Below are 20,471 nucleotides of genomic sequence, written 5' to 3'. Positions count from 1 at the left end.
ACTGGCTCAAGCACCGACAGGAAGGATTGTCATTAAAAAAACAGAAACCTCAACTTGGGGTCATGGGATGGGGCCACTGTTGGAAACAGGATACTGGGTTGATGAACCATTGGTCTGACCCAGTATGGCTATTCTTATGTTCTTATTTCCAGAACCCGTGCCAATGTCCCATGAAGACTTAGTGCTGGCATGTGGCCTTGAAACATAGACCCACACTTGAGTAGAACATAAGAACATAAGCATTGCCTCTGCTGGGTCAGACCAGGGGTCCATCGTGCCCGGCAGTCCGCTCCCGCGGCGGCCCCCCAGGTCCATGACCTGGAAGTGTTCCCTACCTAACCTAAAATATCCATACCCTATTCGCTCAATGTCCTGTAAGGTAACTCTATCTGTACCCTGTAATCCCCTTCGCTTCCAGGAAGTCATCCAGTCCCTTTTTGAACCCCAGAATTGTACTCTGTCTTATCACCTCTCCGGGAAGCACGTTCCAGGTGTCCACCACCCTCTGAGTGAAGAAGAACTTCCTTGCATTCGTTATGAATCTGTCTCCTCTCAGTTTTTCTGAATGACCTCTTGTTTTAGTTGTCCCTGCTAGTCCCTGTACTTCCATATCCCACCCTCTCTCTGATATGAACACCTCTGTCACAGCTGGATAGAGAGGGGAGACTGCCCACCTAAGGGAGAAGGTAGGGAGTAGAAAAAGATATACTGTAATGGCAACCTGAATGGAGTAGGGAGGAAAAGAAAGATGCTGGTTATTATGGATGGAGGGGAATGAATTTGGGACCCTGGCCACCTGGGGGTGAAGAGTAAGGAGACAAAGGAGAAATTAGGGCCTTGTACTACCCTAGGAGGTGGGCACATGAAGGGTCGCTAAGGGTGTAGGATACCCTCAGGTCAGCTCTGCAGACAACCTTGTTCTACTTTCTCTCTTTTAATAATGTATCTCACCTGTTTCCGTGGACAGTCTTGTTCTGGTGCTCCTTTTCTCAAAGATCATGGCTAGAGATTTCCCTTGGAGCAGAGGCAAGTGCTGAAAATGAAAGCAAAGCAGGAGCGTCAGAAGTGTGGGGGTCACAATGTGCACTGCAGTTACGACCAGCTGGGTTAGGTTGTGAATAGGGTTACCATATGGCTCCAGAAAAAGGGGGATGGATTGAAACATCTGGGTTTTACTTCCATTGCTTTCAATGGTAGTAAAACCTGGATATCTCAATCCGTCCTTTTTCCTGGAGCTGTATGGTAACCCTGGGTTGTAAAAAGACATGGGAGCAGTTTTTCTAAATTAATACGCCCCTCCAGAGATACATAGTAACATAGTAGATGACGGCAGATAAAGACCCAAATGGTCCATCTAGTCTGCCCAACCTGATTCAATTTAAATTTTCTCTTGTTAGCTTTTTCTAGACAAGAATCCAAAGCTCTACCTGGTACTGTGCTTGGGTTCCAACTGTCAAAATCTCCATCAAAACTTACTCCAGCCCATCTACACCCTCCTAGCCAAGAAGCCCTCTCCAGCCCATCCTCCCCCAAATGGCCATATACAGACACAGACCGTGCTAGTCTGCCCAGTACTGGCCTTAGTTCAATTTTTAATCTTATTTTCTGATTCTAGATCCTCTGTGTTCATCCCACGCTTTTTTTAACTCAGTCACCGTTTTCCTCTCCACCACCTCTCTCAGGAGCACATTCCAGGCATCCACCACCCTCTCCGTAAAGCAGAATTTCCTAACATTGCTCTTGAATCTACCACCCCTCAACCTCAAATTATGTCCTCTGGTTTTACCATTTTCCTTTCTCTGGAAAAGATTTTGTTCTACATTAATACCCTTGAACGTCTGAATCATATCTCCCCTGTCTCTCCTTTCCTCTAGGGTATACATATTCAGGGCTTCCAGTCTCTCCTCATACGTCTTCTGGCGCAAGCCTCCTATCATTTTCGTCGCCCTCCTCTGGACCGCCTCAAGTCTTCTTACGTCCTTCGCCAGATACGGTCTCCAAAACTGAACACAATACTCCAAGTGGGGCCTTACCAATGATCTGTACAGGGGCATCAACACCTTCTTCCTTCTACTGACTACGCCTCTCTTTATACAGCCCAGAATCCTTCTGGCAGCAGCCACTGCCTTATCACACTGTTTTTTCACCTTTAGATCTTCGGACACTATCACCCCAAGGTCCCTCTCCCCGTCCGTGCATATCAGCTTCTCTCCTCCCAGCATATACGGTTCCTTCCTATTATTAATCCCCAAATGCATTACTCTGCATTTCTTTGCATTGAATTTTAGTTGCCAGGCATTAGACCATTCCTCTAACTTTTGCAGATCCTTTTTCATATTTTCCACTCCCTCTTCGGTGTCTACTCTGTTACAAATCTTGGTATCATCTGCAAAAAGGCACACTTTTCCTTCTAACCCTTCAGCAATGTCACTCACAAACATATTGAACAGGATTGGCCCCAGCACCGAACCCTGAGGGACTCCACTAGTCACCTTTCCTTCCTTCGAGCGACTTCCATTAACCACCACCCTCTGGCGTCTGTCCGACAGCCAGTTTCTGACCCAGTTCACCACTTTGGGGCCTAACTTCAGCCCTTGTTTAATTTGAAAGTCTGTGGGCCTTGCCTAGGGTTACCAGATTTTCTGTTTGAAAAATCCGGATCCCTAGACCCGTCCCCAGGCTCCCCAGTTCCACCCAGTTCTTGAAGTATTTAGGCAACTAACCTGTACAATCCTACTCCACAATAACTGATCTCTAGCGCTGTTAATAACTAGCTTCTAAGTTTGTTAATTCTACTTAATTTGTAACATCTTTTAACTATTGTAAACCGCATAGAACTTCACGGTCCTGCGGTATATAAACTGTTATTATCCTCATCCCATTATGCCCCAGCCCAGCCCCCGCTGCCTGAGAACAGAACCCTGGAATCCCATGAAGGACATCGTATTGAGGAGTAGGTGGTCAACAGTATTGAAAGCAGCAGATAGATCAAGAAGGATGTGGATAGAGTAGAGGTCATTGGATTTGGCCAGGAATAGGCCATTTAGGCCCTCCTTTACAAAGCCGTGCTAGCATTTTTAGTGCTGGCCACAGCGGTAAGAACTCTGACACTCATAGGAATTCTTCCTTCATGTCACATTTGAGAGTAGAAAATATCCCTGAGTAGGGTTACCAGATTTTGCATCTGGTATAGGAGGACACATGGCCACGCCCTGTTCTGCCCTCAGGCCTGCCCCATTCCACCCATAGGTCCACCCTGTTCCACTCCCAACCCCAGCCCCATGCAATCCTCGTCTCTTCGGGCACGTGTGTGATGTCACCGCGTCGCACCCGTGCATGCGCAGATGCACGCCAGACTCGGCCCCGGTCTTACCAGCTTTTCAAAACCCGGACAAAGTGCCGGGTTTTGAAAAGCCATCCGGATGCCCAGACAGTCTCTCTGACAAGAGGCCACGTCTGGTAACCCTATCCCTGAGTTTTGTGGAAACATGGTTTAGTAGTTAGAGTCCCAGAATGAATACCAGCAAATCCTGTTTTTCCCTCCGAAGTTCCAGGTGACCTTAGTCAAGTCACTTCGCCCTCCACCGCCTCAGGTTCAAATGCAGATCATGAGTAATAATAATAATAACTTTATTTTCTATACTGCCAACACCCAAAAAGTTCTAGGCGGTTTACAGGTAAGACGAACTGGACAATCAGTGATCATATAATAAGCAAGAGGCATAGTTATATACAGTGGTACCTCGGAATCTGAATGTCCCAGAATTCAAACGTTTTGAAATCTGAACTTTTTTTGTAGTAAATTTTGCCCCAGAATCAACTCTGCTTTAGAATCCGAACGCCCTGCACATTGTATGTGTGTTTCTGCCCCTATAATCCAGTGTATTTACTGTTAAAATTTGAGTTTGTGGGACCCAGGAATGGATTAATCCAGTTTCCATTATTTTCAATGGGAAAAATTGTCTTGGAACTCGAACGGGGTTTTAGAACGGATTAAGTTCGGATTCCATGGCATCACTGTAGTTGCATAGTTCTTACTCAGATAAGAATTTCTTAAACAAATAGGTCTTTACTAGTTTCCTGAAAGAACAGTATGATTCAGTTTCACGGATCATATTATCTAGCCAAGATTTAACTTTGCCTACTTGAAAGGCCAAGGTTCTATCAAAGAACTTCTTGTAACGGCAATTTTCGGGATTCGGAAATGTAAATAAGCTGGTATCTCTCATTTTGAATTGTAATTGAGGCGCAAAACCCTATATATACCCAGATTTAGAAAAGGATGCAAAAAGAATCAAACAAAAGACCGGGCATGGATAACCAATGAAGTAAAGAAAGTGATAGGAGACAAGAAAAGGTAATTTCGGAATTGGAAAAAGGACAAAACTGAAGAAAATTGGAAAGAGCATAGGAAGCAACAAAGAGAATGTCACCGAGTGGTCAGAAAAGCAAAGAAAGAATACGAAGAGAGACTAGCCAAAGAAGCACGAAATTTTAAACCATTCTTCTGATATGTGAAAGGAAAGCAGCCGGCGAGGGAGGAGGTGGGACCTCTGGATGAGGGCAATAGGAAGGGAGTGGTGAAGGAGGAAAAAGAGGTGGCCGACAGACTAAACTTGTTCTTCTCGTCAGTCTTTACAAGAGAAGACACATCCAACGTGCCGGAACCGGAAAAAATCTTCAAGGGGGATCAAGAGGGAAAATTATCATGCATGGAGGTAAGCCTCGAAGACGTACTCAAACAGATAGATAGATTAAAAACTGACAGATCTCCGGGCCCAGACGGAATCCACCCGAGAATACTGAAAGAGCTCAGAGACGAAACAGTGGAGTTACTGCGGCAGATTTGTAACCTATCCTTGAGAACAGGGGTAATCTCGGAGGACTGGAGGATAGCAAATGTTACACCTATCTTCAAAAAGGGATCGAGAGGCAACCCAGGGAACTACAGACCGGTGAGCTTAACCTCAGTTCCGGGGAAGGTGGCCGAATCATTGATCAAGGAAAGTATCAATGAGCATTTAGAAAAAAATAATCTGATGAGAACAAGCCAGCATGGTTTCTGTAAAGGAAGATCATGCCAAAGAAACCTACTGCATTTCTTTGAGGGGATAAGCAAACAATTGGACAAGGGTGACCCCATAGACATCGTATATTGGATTTCCAAAAAGCTTTTGACAAGGTACCTCATGAGCGCCTACTAAGAAAACTGTGGAACCACGGGGTGGTAGGGGAAGTGCACAGATGGATCAGGAATTGGCTGGTGGACAGGAAACAGAGGGTAGGAGTTAAGGGACACTACTCTGACTGGAAAGGGATCACAAGTGGTGTTCCACAGGGGTCAGTGTTGGGACCGCTGCTGTTCAATATATTCATTAATGACCTGGAAACAGAGACGAGGTGCGAAGTTATAAAATTTGTGGACTAAGTGTAAGAGTGTTCATTTTGTTCAATTCTTTTCTTTGTTCTCGCTAAGGAATCTTGGATCCTATAATTTGAGGACTTGAGCATATTAGAAATAAATGATCTTAATGTTGTTGAAGTTTTTCTTGCGTTATGTAGAATTACTAATCTTGCTTTCTGTACAAGTTATTCTTGATTATATGATTTGAAAATCAATAAATATATTTAATAATAAAATTCGTGGACGACACAAAACTCTCCAGTAGGGTCAGAACTGTTGAAGAATGCAAAGAACTACAAAGAGACCTGAACAAACTGAGCGAGTGGGCAGAAAGATGGCAGATGAGCTTCAATGTAGAGAAATGTAAAGTCTTGCATATAGGGAAAGGGAACCCGATGTACAGCTATACGATGGGAGGGAGGGTACTGGGGGAAGGCAACCTAGAAAAAGACTCGGGGGTACTGGTGGATAAAACAATGAAGCCGGCGGCATAATGTGCAGCGGCCTCAAAGAAAGTGAACAGAATGTTGGGCATTATCAAAAAGGGTATCACTACCAGAACGAAGGAAGTTATTCTAACACTGTATCGAGTGATGGTGCGCCCGCATCTGGAGTACTGCATCCAATACTGGTCGCCGTACCTTAAGAAGGATATGGCGACACTCGAGAGGGCCCAGAGAAGAGCGACAAGGATGATAAAAGGCATGGAAAACCTTTCATATACTGAGAGGTTGGAGAAGCTGGGGCTCTTTACCCCGGAAAAGCAGAGACTTAGAGGCGACATGATAGAGACTTATAAAATCATGAAGGGCATAGAGAAGGTGGAAAGGGACAGATTCTTCAGACTAGTGGGAACAACAAAAACAAGAGGACATTCAGAAAAATTGAAAGGAGACAGATTCAGAACGAATGCTAGGAAGTTCTTCTTCACTCAGAGGGTGGTGGACACCTGGAATGCGCTTCCAGAGGAGGTGATAGGCCAGAGTACAATATTGGGTTTCAAAAAGGGATTGGATGACTTCTTGAAGGAGAAGGGGATTGAAGGGTATAGATAAAGGGTTACTATACAGAATAATAAATGATTAGGGAATAAAAGGTTTAGGTAAAGGATCACTTGCAGGTCATGGACCTGGGGGGGTCGCCGCGGGAGCGGACTGCTGGCATGATGGACCCCTGGTCTGACCCGGCAGAGGCAATGCTTATGTTCTTATGTATAGACCGGTTAAGTCTATTGACTTAACCGGTCTATACCATTCAAAATGAGAGATAAGGTAGAGTGGAGTCAAGCCAAATAATAATTTATAACAAATGCAGACAAATGAGCTCTCTTGGAACAGGGAAATACCTGCTGTGTCTGCACAAAGCTCACCATGAACTACTGGTGAAAAGGCTTAAGTCAGGGGTGTCCAATGTCGGTCCTCGAGGGCCGCAGTCCAGTCGGGTTTTCAGGATTTCCCCAATGAATATGCCTGAGGTCTATTTGCATGCACTGCTTTCAATAAATATTCATTGGGGAAATCCTGAAAACCCGACTGGACTGCAGCCCTCGAGGACCGACATTGGACACCCCTGGCTTAAGTTAAATACAAGAAATAACCTCATCCCGCCTGTGGGCTGCACACTGTCCATTTCCCCTACCTCTCCTTTTTCCTTTATTCTGTGTTTTAGGTCCGACGACACCCACAGTATGTGCTTTATTTCTTCAGCAGAATAATTCTTTAGCGTCAGAAGGTCACGACCTTTCAGATGAATCTGCTCTTGAGGTGACCTGGGAAAACAAAGAACCCACAAGGTCATGGAGGATTAGAATATTTTTTTTTTGTAAACACTTGCCTCTCTCTCCCCGATATTCAGCTGCGGCTGCTGTGGATGAAAAAGAATTCATATTAATTGGTCAGTGTCCGGATACTAGCCAGAGATGAATATCTGGAAGCACCACTGACTAGTAGTTAGATCTCATTTTGGCGCAATATTCTTACCGCTAACTATATAGACAACTGGATAAAATTTGGCTAGCAATCTGAGCAGTATTCTGAATTAATTGTAATCTATGAAGACAAATTTTTGTAATGCCGAGGTAGATAGTGTTACAGTAATCAAGACAAGATAATATAATTGATTGAACTAAGATAGAATAATGATGGTGATGAAAAAGAAGTCTAAACTTCCTCAGCATTCGCAAACTACAGAAGCTTTTCATGACCAAGAAATGTATTTGGTCCTTAAAGGAAAGAGAGGAATCAAAAAGGGCTCCCTATATCTTAGCAGAGAACTCAATTGGCAAGGAGGACCCAGATACCAGAGCTACAGTAGGAGGAAGACAGTCCATTCTTGGACCTAACCACAAAAGCTTAGTTTTAGTTGTATTAAGCTTCATTCGGACAGATAAAGCCCAGGCTTGAAGTTTGGAAATGCCAAGATTTACTTTGGAAACTAGATTGGTAATATCCGGATCAATCTCAATCAATATAAAGATATCATCCGCATAAGTGAATAACGTTTCCCAAGCTGACAGCTTAAAGGTGTTCAGTGTGGTCATATGGAGATTGAATAAAATTGGAGAGAGTGGGGAGCCTTGAGGAACCCCACAGGGAGGCTGACAGGAGCTGGAGATATCGCCTGAGATATCGCCTTCAATATTCACTGAATAGGAACGATGCATAAGAAATTTAGAGAACCAGTCCAAAACAACCTGATGGAGACCAATATCTGAAAGTAGCTGAAGTAAGATATGATGTACTACATCAAACGCTGCAGATAAATGGAACTCTACCCAAGCTCTATCCGTAGTCTCTGAAGAAGGGTTACCTTGAAAGCTAATCAAACAATGCACTAAGTTAATCCAATAAAGAAGATATTAACCTTTATTCCTTTTGTTTTGTTTTATTTCTGTTTAATTTTCTATATTATTGAATCATCCTTCTAACTAACCAGATTAGTGTTTTTGAATATTGATCCCTGTCAGCGCTGCAAACATCCTCCCAACCTCTTCCCCTGTACCACAAAACCTCTCCAGTAAGCAGCACACTCTCGGAGATGCCCCATGACGGAGGGCAATGGCTCCGCTATGAAATGCAGAGACACTGTTAACCTGTGATGTCTGGAGGTTTTGGGCCCTTAACGTGAATATGCACGCCTTCCCTCCTTGTAGTCCACAGCTCTGTTCAGGATAGCACAACCCATGAGGAGCACCAGGGCAGACCTATAATGCAGCTCTCAGGTCACTGTAAGGATGTCCTCATGAGGGATGTGACCTTCAGTTTCCCAGGACTATCCCTGTCATTTTTTTCTGTGTATCTCTCCTAAGAAAGGAAATGGCCCAGAGTACTTGAAGAAAAGGATCTCCCTCTACACACCTTCAAGGTCACTAACGTCCTCCTAAGACAGGGGTGTCCAATGTCGGTCCTCGAGGGCCGCAGTCCAGTCGGATTTTCAGGATTTCCCCAATGAATATACATGAGGTCTATTTGCATGCACTGCTTTCATTGTATGCTAATAGATCTCATGCATATTCATTGGGGAAATCCTGAAAACCCGACTGGATTGCGGCCCTCGAGGACCGACATTGGACACCCCTGTCCTAAGAAGTACCCTAACCATCTCCAAAGGACATCACACAGTGAGCTTTCTCCAGAGTAGCTCCCGCACTCTGGAATGCACTCCCTGAAAGGCTTCGCTTAACACAAGACTATCTCTACTTCAGGAAGCTTGGCTCTTCAACCAGGCCTTTAAGGGAAGAAGTAACTAACTTGCTAGTCACACACATGACACCAGCTGCACATACTATAGCACAGGGGTAGGGAACTCCGATCCTCGAGAGCCGTATTCCAGTCGGGTTTTCAGGATTTCACCAATGAATATGCATTGAAAGCAGTGCATGCACATAGATCTCATGCATATTCATTGAGGAAATCCTGAAAACCCGACTGGAATACGGCTCTCGAGGACCGGAGTTCCCTACCCTGCTATAGCAGGACGAGTTTATCTATTCCAGGGCTGCCCAAGTCCGGTCCTCGAGATCTACTGGCAGGCCAGGTTTTCTGGATATCCACATTGAATATGCATTAAAGAGATTTGCATACCAAGAAGGCAGTGCAGGAAAATCTCTCTCATGCATGTTCATTGTAGATATCCAGAAAACCTGGCCTGCCAGTAGATCTCGAGGACCGGACTTGGGCAGCCCTGATCTATTCCTACCCTAGATGAGATCATTTTCAAGCACCAGTCTGACCTCAAATTCTTCAAATTAGTCCCTTATTTCCTAACCTCTGTTACTCTCTCTTCTATCTATATACTCCTTCTTTGCTTACACCCTATGCCAGGCATGGGCAACTCCGGTCCTCGAGGGCCGGAATCCAATCGGGTTTTCAGGATTTCCCCAATGAATATGCATTGAAAGCAGTGCATGTAAATAGATCTCATGCATATTCATTGGGAAAATCCTGAAAACCCGATTGGATTCCGGCGCTCGAGGACCGGAGTTGCCCATAAGAACATAAGAGTTGCCGCTGCTGGGTCAGACCGGTGGCCCATCGCGCCCTCAGTCCACTCATGCAGCAGCCCCCAGGTCAAAGACCAGTGCTCTAAATGAGTCCAGCCTCACCTGCGTACGTCCCAGTTTAGCAGGAACTTGTTCAGCTTAGTCTTGAAACCCTGGAGGGTTTCCGGAAGAGCATTCCAGCTCTCCACTACTCTCTGGGTGAAGAAGAACTTCCTTACATTTGTACGGAATCTATCCCCTTTTAACTTTATAGAGTGCCCTCTCGTTCTCCCTGCCTTGGAGAGGGTGAACAACCTGTCCTTATCTACTAAGTCTATTCCCTTCAGTATCTTGAATGTTTCAATCATGTCCCATCTTTTCAAGGGAGAAAAGGCCCAGTTTCTCTAGCCTCTCATTGTATGGCAACTCCTCCAGTCCCTTAACCATGCTATGGAGAAATTGAGAACACACATGCTTTACTGAATCCCAGAGTATACAAGCTCTATAGAGTCTCAGAATGGTATCTGCATGGCTGTAGTAGATAAGAGCACAGCAATGGCTGTCAGATTCAGCTGACCCGAGTTATGGTGCACCGGGTCCTGGTCGGTTAAAGTTTGAGACCAGGACCGAGCTGGTTCCTGAACAGTAGCATCTTTACTGCCTTCCAGAAGGGCAGTAGGTTGTTGATTTCCCTGATGGCAGGAGGGAGTTGGTTCCATAGTTTAGGCATGCTTCTGAGCTCTTTTCAGGTGGAGGGGTTTGCTGGAGGGTTGGACAGCCTGAGTTTAAGTTGCTATCGGAGGGGCCGAAGGTGGTAGTTTGGGAGCTTTCTTGCTACGTATTCAGGGGTCATGCCTTGGAAGTGTTTAAAGGCTAGCATTAGTTGTTTGAAGATGGAGCGCTGGTGTATTGGAAGCCAATGGGTTTGGTTCAGTGTGGGAGAAATGTGGTTTAAAGAGCCATGATTCTGTAGGAGTCTCACTGCTGCATTCTGGACTCTGTAGTTGATGTTGCTCTTTGGCCAGTAGGCCTGTATATAGACCATTGCAATAGTCCAGGTGGGACAGTACGAAGGCATATAATAGTTGAGTGAAGTCTGTTTCAGAGAAGTAATGGCGGATGGGTCTAAGTTGTCATAGGTAGTAGAAGGAGGCGGATACTACCTTGGAGATTTGGGCTGATAGAGTCAAAGCAGCATCCAGTGTAATGCCCAAGCTGGACACTTGGCCTTTGGGTTCTAGAATGGTGTTGTCCCAGGAAATGTATGGGCAAGAGGCGAGGCAAATCTCTCTGTGAATCCATAATAGTTCAGTCTTAGATGGGTTCAATTGGAGTTTGTTGGTTGTCATCCATGCTTTAATCTCTGCAAGGCAGATCTGTAGAGTCTCAAGTTGTGTGATTTATGCTTTGCCCAATGGGATGTAGAGTTGTACATCATCTGCGAAGGAGTAGATATGGATTCCATGCCTCTTCGCAATTTCAAGGGCCGATCTTATGTAGATATTGAATAATAGTGGGGACGATAGTGCACTTTAGCGTATTCCATAGCTCTCGGTTCTCGGCTTTGAGAGTACCGAGTTTGCCAGGATGTGTAGTTGTCTTTGGTCCAGGAAAGATACAAACCAGGATAGTACTTTATCCCTGATCCTGATCTCAGATAATCTTGATAGTAGGATTCCATGGTATATCCTGGCCTTTGTCCATGAAACTCCAGTAGTCATCTATTATAACTAGGAGTACTGTTTCGGTGCTGATAGCTTCTGAAACCCGATTGGTGTGTGGAGAGGGTATTCTGGCTCTTGATGAATGTAGCTATTTGGTGTAGCACCATTTTTTCTAGGAGCTTTGATGTGAAGGGGAGGTTGGAGACTGGCAAATAGTTGCTTGGTGTGCCTGGGTCCAGCGAAGGCTTCTTCAACAGTGGTTTGATCACTGCAGCTTTCCAGGATGTTGGTACCTCTCCCTTGCCCGATGAGGTGTTGATTAGGGGATGGATCAATTTGATGAATGGGCCTTTCGCTGAGTATAGCAGGGAGTATGGGCACAGGTTAGAGGCTGAGGTGGTAAGGCAAAGTGAGTCCAGTGTTGCTTCGAGTTCTGCTGGCACATTTGAAACTATATGTGGGATACCTCAGCATGCCCTGTGAAAAGCCCTTTTTAACTGCGATGGGCATGCATTCGCATTTTCACAGCTTAGTAAAAAGACCTCTTAGATTCCTAAATTGTAAGTCCTCCAGGGATGGAAAAATGCTGACTGTACTGTAGATAAAGGATAGGGACTTGTATACTGCCTTTTTGTGGTTATACAAACACATTCAAAGCAGTTTAAATACGGGTACTTAAACATTTACCTTATCTGTCCTGGTGGGCTAAAAATCTAATGTACCTGGGGCAATGGGGGGGATTACGTGCCTTTGCCCAGGGTCACAAGGAGAAGTGTGGGTTTGAACCCACAATCTCAGGGTGCTGAGGCTGTAGCTTTAACCACTGCGCCACTCTGGAAATCAAAATGCAGTAAAAATGAGCCAAGTATAGGACAATTGAACCATAGTGACATCACTGATGAGGTTGGCTCTTATTGGTGGAATAAGGCATTATGATGTCACAATCTCAGCTCTGGTTAGCAGAGAGAGAAACTTTTCACACTATTTATTCAATTTTCTCTACTGTTCTCCCAAGAGAGCTCAGATGGTTTACATGAAAATATTCAGGTACTCAAGCATTTTTTCCTCTCTGTTCCAGCTGGCTCGCAATCTATGTAATGTACCTGGGGCAATGGGGAGATTAAGTGACTTACCCAGGGTCATAAGAAGCAGGGCAAGATTTGAACCCTCAACCCCAGGGTGCTGAGGCTTTAGCTCTAACCACTGCACCATATTCTTCTTGGACTACAACTGCACAGGTGTGAGAGAGATTTTTAAAGTGCATTTGCACTCTGTGGCAGGGGCTACCAATATTTCACCCTTGTACCCAACCTCAAACTCTCCTTTCTAAGTCACCTGCATGGTCCAAAGCAGGATTTTGAAATCATTTAACCTTGTGCAATTAATCCAAATCAGTTCTTTTAAAAAAGACAATTCCCAAACAAATACTGCTGAGGTGACAGAGATAAGGAGAGTTAAAATATAACATTACAAACCACTTCTAGTGGGCTTTCCGAACTCTGCCTTTCAGTTTTTCTTTTTGAGGTGTCTGTGTGGGCAGGGCAGGATTAATTCAATGAGGGCCCCTAGGCACACAAGTCCACTGGGCCCCTTGCCCCACCCTCCCCCCTACTCCACCCCTCCCCTCCCCACCATGACCCGCCCCTGCCCTGCCCCCATTTATTTACTTCTTTATTTCCACTTGGTTTCTTTTATTTTAAAATTCAAAACAAACAACAAAGTTTACCATACTAGTGCCAGTGTACAGTTTTTCTTCTATGCAACCTCTAAATATCTCTGAACAAATCCCCCCCTTTCCTTCCAAGAGGAGCTCCACTTCCGTGGAGATGATGCGGTATATAAACTTAAGGCTTAGTTTAGTTTAGTTTAGATCTTTAGCTGGCAGGGCTTTGGGAAGCCCACCAATTTATATTTTGCATTTGGGTAGGAGGCATGGAGCATGGTGGGAAGAAAATTTTATTGGACTAAGACCAATATCCCTTAAATTGATGGATATAGAGAAACATCCAGCACACACTGTAAAACTAGATGTAATATGCAAGTTGATATTTTTATTAAGGCTGAAAGACCTCAAGTTTTCACAGCTGTCTGGGCTCTAGAATAATCTTGCCCAGGCAACCCAATGTGGACTGTCACTGGTCTTTAATTGCCTATTTGCTTATTATCTTTGTAAAAAAAAAATGTATTTTTCTCTCTATAAATATTCTTTTTGTATTTGATAATTTATTTTTTACTAACATTTATAGTGATACAGATTGTCAGTTTCTTTTCAAAGCTACCGTTAAACTCTTGTTGCCTAACTCACAATTGCAATCCCTTAGGGCAGGGGTAGGGAACTCCGGTCCTCGAGAGCCGTATTCCAGTCGGGTTTTCAGGATGTCCCCAATGAACATTCATGAGATCTATTTGCATGCACTGCTTTCAATGCATATTCATTGGGGACATCCTGAAAACCCGACTGGAATACGGCTCTCGAGGACCGGAGTTCCCTACCCCTGCCTTAGGGCTCCTTTGAGCGTCTTGAGCGCACGCACCGGATTAACGCATACTAAAGCGCGCGCTAGCCAAAAAAACTACCGCCTTCTCATGAGGGAGGCGGTAGCGGCTAGCACGTGTGGTATTTTAGCGTGTGCTATTCCGCACGTTAAGGCCCTAACGCACCTTCGTAAAAGGAGCCCTTAAAAAATATTAATGAAATAAGGTGCATAGTACTTAGCTTTGATACTGACAGATGTCATCTTCACCAGTATTAGCTGGTCACAGCTGATTCTTAATACTGGTGAAGCTGACATCAAAGCTACAAGCATACAGTAGAGGTCTGCACAGGAACGGGAATCCCCCCCTAACCCACGGGACTCCCACGGGGACCCCCCTCTGACCCACGGGACTCCCACGGGGACCCCCCTCTAGCCAATGGGACTCCCACGGGGATGGAAGGCTTTGGAAGCAGGGTTCGTCCATATAATATAATGGCCACGTCAGCCTTAGTAAAAGAGGGGGTTTATAAGTTAATTACCTGAACAGAAAACAAAAAAAGATTCCACCAAAGAGATTCCACAAGGAAAACAGCAGCGCAAACACAAAAGAAACTGTGGAATTGATGATCCTGTCAGAAGTAATTGCTGCTTTTTATGGGGACGGACGGGGATGGGTGGGGACGGAGAGGATCCCGGCGGGGACGGGTGGGGATGGAGAGGATCCTAGTGGGGACGGGCGGGATTTCTGTCCCCGCGCAACTCTCTAGCATACAGCCCAAGCTAAGTACTATGCACCTTATTTAATTAATATTCTTTAAGTGATTGCAATTGTGAGTTAGGCAACAAGAGTTTCACGGTAGCTTTGAAAAGGAACTGACAATCTTTATCACTATAAGGGCTCTTTTTACAAAGGAGCGCTAGGGCCTTAACCTGCGGAATAGCGTGTGTTAAATTGCCGCGTGAGCTAGCCGCTACCGCTTCCTTTTGAGCAGGTGGTAGATTTTCGGCTAGCGCGCGCTAATCCGGTGTGTGCGTTAAAAACACTAGCGCACCTTTGTAAAAGGAGCCCTAAATGTTAGTAAAAAAATAAATTTCAAATACAAAATGAATATTTATATATAGAAAAATACAAAGATAAGCAAATAGGCAATTAAAGACCAGTGACAGTCCACATTGGGTTGCCTGGGCAAGATTATTCTAGAGCCCAGACAGCTGTGAAAACTTGAGGTCTTTCAGCCTTAATAAAAATATCAATTTGCACATTACATCTAGTTTTACAGTGTGTGTTGGATGTTTCTCTATATCCATCAATTTAAGGGATATTGGTCTCAGTCTTTATACAATGGGGAGTAGTGATTTTATTGGACTAATACATTTTTCAATTAGCTTTCAGAGGTTAAAACCTCTTTCTTCAGATCAGTAAACTATACTGCTGTTACAGTATCGCTGTCCTGACCTGAGGAAAGGAGTTATGGTCTCTGAATTTTTTTTTTAAGTATTAAAATTAGTCCAATAAATAGGATCACCTTATTTCCATTTTCTATTAATAAATGATTATCAACACAGCTACAATAATACTTTATCCTAAAGCAAAAAGAAATAAATAAAACAAACATAATTTATTTTTCTACCTTTGTTGTCTGGTTTCTGCTTTCCTCATCTTCTCATCATTCTCTTCCTTCCATCCACTGTCTGCCCTCTCTCTGCCTCTTCCATATGGCATCTGCTCTCTTTCTATGCCTCTTCCAGAAATTGTCTGGCTCTCCCTTCCATCTCTCTCTCCTCCCCCAGTGGTGTGGCATCCATCTACTTCTCTCCGCTCCCCACATGGTGTGGCATCTGTCTTCTTTCCTTCTATCTCTCCCTCCTTCCCAGCAGATTTTAGCATCTCTCTCTCCTCCTTTCCTCCCCTCAGATCTGGTATCTGTCTCCTTCTTCCTTTCCTCCTCCCAGGTCTGGTATCTGTCTCCTCCCCCTTCCCCCATGCTCTGGTATCTGTCTCTGCTCCCTTCCTCCTGTTCTTCCCTGTTCTTCCTTCTCAATTTATTTTCTGCCTCTGTCTAAATTCTTTCTTACTATTCAGTCCTCAATTTCCCTCTTTCATTGTGTCTACCTATAGCTTGCCACCTCTTTACCTCACCCCTTCTAGTATCTAACTCTAGCCTCTTCCCCAATCCAGCATATGCCCTTTTTTCTTTCCCCTCCCGAATTCCTTTCAGTGTCTGCTCCGCCCTTCCGCCCGTCACCCCCCCTTCCATTCAATGTCTGTCCATCCCTCCCCCACACTTCCATTTAGTGCCTGTTCCCCCTCTCTCTACCCCTTCTATCTACTGTTCACTCTCTCTCGCCCCTTCCATGCACTGCCCTCTCTGCCCTTTCCATCCAGTGTCCGCCCTCTCTCTCTTTTCCATATGGCATCTTTCCTCTTTCTAAGTCCCTTCAATAAACTGTCTGTCCTGTGCCCCCTTCTCTCCTTTGTACATGATTCATTTCAGCTTAACCCCCTCTCCATTTTTCTGTCTCCACCCCTTCCTCTATGCTCTGGCATCTCTCTCTTCTCCTTTCCTTCCTTCCTTCCCACTCAACCCCATGGCCTGCCATCTCTCTCCTTTCCTTCTCTTCTATCTCTCCCTTCCCCTCCATGCTCTAGCATCTCCTTTCCTTCCTTTTCCTCTGGTCTGGCATCTGTCTCCTTAGTTTCCCTTCCTTTCCCCCATGCTCTGGTATCTTTCTGCTCTCCACTTCTATCTTTCCCTCCATTATCTGGCATTTTTTCTCCTTCGTTTCTCTCCCTCCCTTGCCCCTGGTCTGGCATCTATCTCCTTCCCTTTCCTCCCCCTCCATGGTCTAGTATCTCCTTTCCTTCCCCTCCTTCCCATTGTCTTGGCATCTCCCTTTCTTCTCCTCTCCCTTCCCTGGTCTTCCTTCTCTCTCCTTCCCTTTCTCTCCCCAATTTGGTGCAGCAGCATTTCTCTCCCTCCCCCCTCCCAATTGCCTGGTGAGGTGAGGTCAGCTTCCCTCTCTTCCACTCCCTCACTGCCCTCTTGCCCACTACCCATAAGTGAACTGAACCCAGGCCATGGGGTTCTAACACTGCGTGCACCGGCTTCCCTGCTCCTTCGATACAGGAAGTTATGTCATTCCTGTTTCGGAGGAGAAGGGAAGCTGGCACATGTATGGGTGGACACTGCAGTACAGGATATAGAGTAGAACGGGTGGGTTCTAGCCACACAGGGTACTTCTGGCAATATTCCAGAAACTCTACAGGTTAGGCAAACTTACTATTTTACAGGAATGAACAACCCAGACCACGGGGCTCTAACACTGCGCGCACCAGATTCCCTTCTCCTCCGAAACAGGAATGACGTACCTTCATGTTTCAGAGGATCAGGGAAGCCGGCACGCATGATATTAGAGCCCCGTGGTCTGGGTTGTTCGCTTGCAAGCGAGAGGGCAGCGAGGGAGTGGAAAGGAGGGAAGCTGACCTCACCAGGCAGTCGGGGGCCCCCTGCCCTGTTTGCTCCTCCCCTAACACCGGCCCTGGGCCCCCCCTGTAATCTGATCCTGTGTGTGGGGAAGAGCCAGAACAGAGTTGATTTGCCTATTTTTTTAGAGGATGTCCATTTGTGCTCTGATTCTGATTAGGCCACTGCCAGGCAGACTTCTATGGATGCCTGGAATGCCCTCCCGAGGGAAGTGTTGGAGAGGAAAATGGTGACGGAATTCAAAAAAATGTGGGATAAACACCGAGGATCTCTAATTAGAAAACAAATGGTATAAATTAAAGAACTAAGGCCGGTATTGGACAGATTTGTACGATTTGTGTCCCATATGTGGTAATTCGATGTAGGAAGGGCTGGGGAGGGCATCAGTGGGATCTCCACTAACTTGGAACATGAGGACATTCCTGGACAGACTTTACGGTAGATATCCTGCAAACAACGGGATGGTTGGATAGGCAGGAGTGAGCTTAGATGGCAACTTTAGCAGTTGGAACCTAGGACTATGACCCAGAAATATCAAAGAAGAGACAAGTTAATTTAATTATGTATTTGTAATGGGTATAACTAATGTACAGACTAGATGGACCGTTCAGGACTTTATCTGCCGTCATTTATTATGTTACCTGGCAGAAACCCAAAGAGTAGCAACATTCCAGAGCTGAGATTGTGATGTCATAATGCCTCATTCCACCAATGCCTAAGAGTCAACCTCAGCAGTGATGTCACAATGGCTTGATTAAATGGCAACTTCAGCAGTTGGAACCTAGGACAATACCAGGTGGAGTTTAGTCTGTGGCCCAGAAATATCATAGAAGAGACAAGTTCATTTAATCAGGTATTTTTAATGAGAATAACTAATGGGCAGACTAGATGGACCGTTCAGGTCTTTATCTGCCGTCATTTATTATGTTGACAACCACGCCAAGCGGTGCCTAGGACTTGGGTGCCATTAGCCACCGTTTATAGAATCAGGCCTTTACTGCCTAAAAAACAGGTGTCGATAAGTGCTCACACAATAATTATTATTAATGGCTGTGTGCTAAATGGCAGCGTTAGCACACAGCCATTAATAGGAAAAATGGAAAGTCGGCCATTTTCCTGCTGTGGTATAAAAATGGCCTTAGCACATGGAGAAAACCCAAATAAGAATGTGCTAAGGCCACTTTTTACGACAGCTTAGTAAAAGGACCCCTATGTTAGGAAACATAAGAAAGAAACCTAAGAATAAGAGCAACGAAGAAAGGCAGATATAAAACGCTACCACCTATAGGATTGTTTAATGGCTTTTGTTCCTATGGATTCAAGTGGACTAAGGCGACACCCAGGCTACTTGACTAATAGAATGGGAGCAGATCCACAACAAAAAGTGGACTCAGTTTCCCAAAAGAAATAACCATAAGAGTTGCCCTACTGGGACGGGACAAAGGTCCATCAAGCCCAGTATCCTGTTTTCAGCAGTGGCCAACCCAGGTCACAAGTACCTGGCAAGACCCCCCAAGGAGTAAAACAGATTTTATGCTGCTTATCCTAGGAATAAGCAGTGGATTTCCCTAAGTTATTCTTAATAATGCCATAGGGACTTTTCTTTTAGGAAATTATCCAAACCTTTTTAAAACCCTGCTAAGCTAACTGCTTCTACCATATTCTCTGGCAATGAATTGCACGTTAAGAGAAGACATTTTTTCTCTGAATTGTTTTAAATTTACTACTTTGCAGCTTCATTGCAGGCCGTCTAGTTCTAGTATATTTGGAAAGAGTAAAAAAGTGATTCATTTCTACCCATTCCACTCTACTCAATATTTTATAGACTTCTATCATATTTCCCCTGAGCCGTCTCTTCTCCAAGTTGAAGAGTCCTAGCTGATTTAGATTTTCCTCATAAGGAAGTCATCTCATCCCTTTTATCATCTGTCACCCTTCTCTATACCTTTTTCTAATTCTGCTATATCTAATTCTGCACACTGGACTTTCATTTGGTTTCCATGTGATGAAAGCAGCCCCAGACCATTCTGCAAATAGCATAGACAGCTGTAGCCATAAAGCATTTCTAGCATATTTGTTTGTTATAAGGAATGTTTGTTACAGCAGATATTAATTATTATAGGAACTAATGCGCAAGATACATTAACCTATCCTTGTCATGCAATGGTAGATGACCTACTGTTCAAAGACTGCTTTTCCTTCCAGTCAAGTGTAGGATGAATCAAAGTGGAACTGCAAACTTACTGAAAGTTTCGTATAAAGCACAAGTTGCTGCTTCTCCATGACGCAGCCCACAGCAGGTTCTTTAGCCGAAAGAACATTCTTTTCCTTGCTCCAAAATCCTCCCCTTAAGTCCTGAGAATGAAGCTGTGCAAAATGGAGAATCCCCGTCCTTAGAGCTGCAGACAGGGATGCCCCCCCAGTTCACGGATGGCAGTCTGAGCTGCTCGGAACAAAGGCTGCACTTTCACCTATTCCAAAATTTGGCAGGCATGTGAAATTCAGTGAAATTCCTAATCTTATCAATTACACAACCTCTGACTTCTGTTTCATCAGTAGGAACAGCCTTCATCTGTGCCCCCACCACTTGTAAGTTCAGCTCGTGTTGCCATTGCAATAATTAAGGATCATCAAGGTCAAACAGAGCTGTAGGTTTGTGGTTTCTGTGCTGTGAGCTAGTCAATGGCCAATGGTCTTGCGGACGACACAAAACTATGTCGGGTAGTTGGGACACATAAGGACAGAGAAGAACTTCAGAGAGATTTGAACCAGCTAGAGAAATGGGCAGAAAAGTGGCAGATGAAGTTTAACATAGAAAAATGCAAAGTGATGCACCTGGGTAAGAAAAACAAGGAACATGAATATAAAATGTTAGGTGTGACACTGGGCAAGACCGAACAAGAAAGGGACCTGGGGGTACTGATAGACAGGACCCTGAAGCCGTCGGCTCAATGCGCAGCG

General features: G+C 44.8%; 1 protein-coding gene across 2 annotated transcripts in view; it reads right to left on the bottom strand.

Annotated features, from left to right (window-relative positions):
* Positions 1-20,471, bottom strand: part of OTC (ornithine carbamoyltransferase) — an 80,056-nt gene that overhangs the window by 32,512 nt on the left and 27,073 nt on the right. Inside the window, exons 1-3 of one of the 2 annotated variants that reach the window (XM_033949474.1) lie at positions 19,755-19,927; positions 7,043-7,172; positions 952-1,033 (exon numbers count right to left, since the gene is read on the bottom strand). In XM_033949474.1, the coding sequence (XP_033805365.1) occupies positions 952-1,033; positions 7,043-7,172; positions 19,755-19,831 (289 nt within the window). In that variant the 5' untranslated portion in view covers positions 19,832-19,927. Of the gene's footprint in view, positions 1-951; positions 1,034-7,042; positions 7,173-19,754; positions 19,928-20,471 lie in introns of those variants that run through there. The other variant, XM_033949475.1, reaches the window with a different exon arrangement.

The sequence above is a fragment of the Geotrypetes seraphini genome, chromosome 6 (genome assembly GCF_902459505.1).
Source record: "Geotrypetes seraphini chromosome 6, aGeoSer1.1, whole genome shotgun sequence".
Taxonomy (NCBI): Eukaryota; Metazoa; Chordata; class Amphibia; order Gymnophiona; family Dermophiidae; genus Geotrypetes; species Geotrypetes seraphini.
Note: the sequence above shows the minus strand (reverse complement) of the source record. Positions and strands in the feature narration are given on the sequence as shown.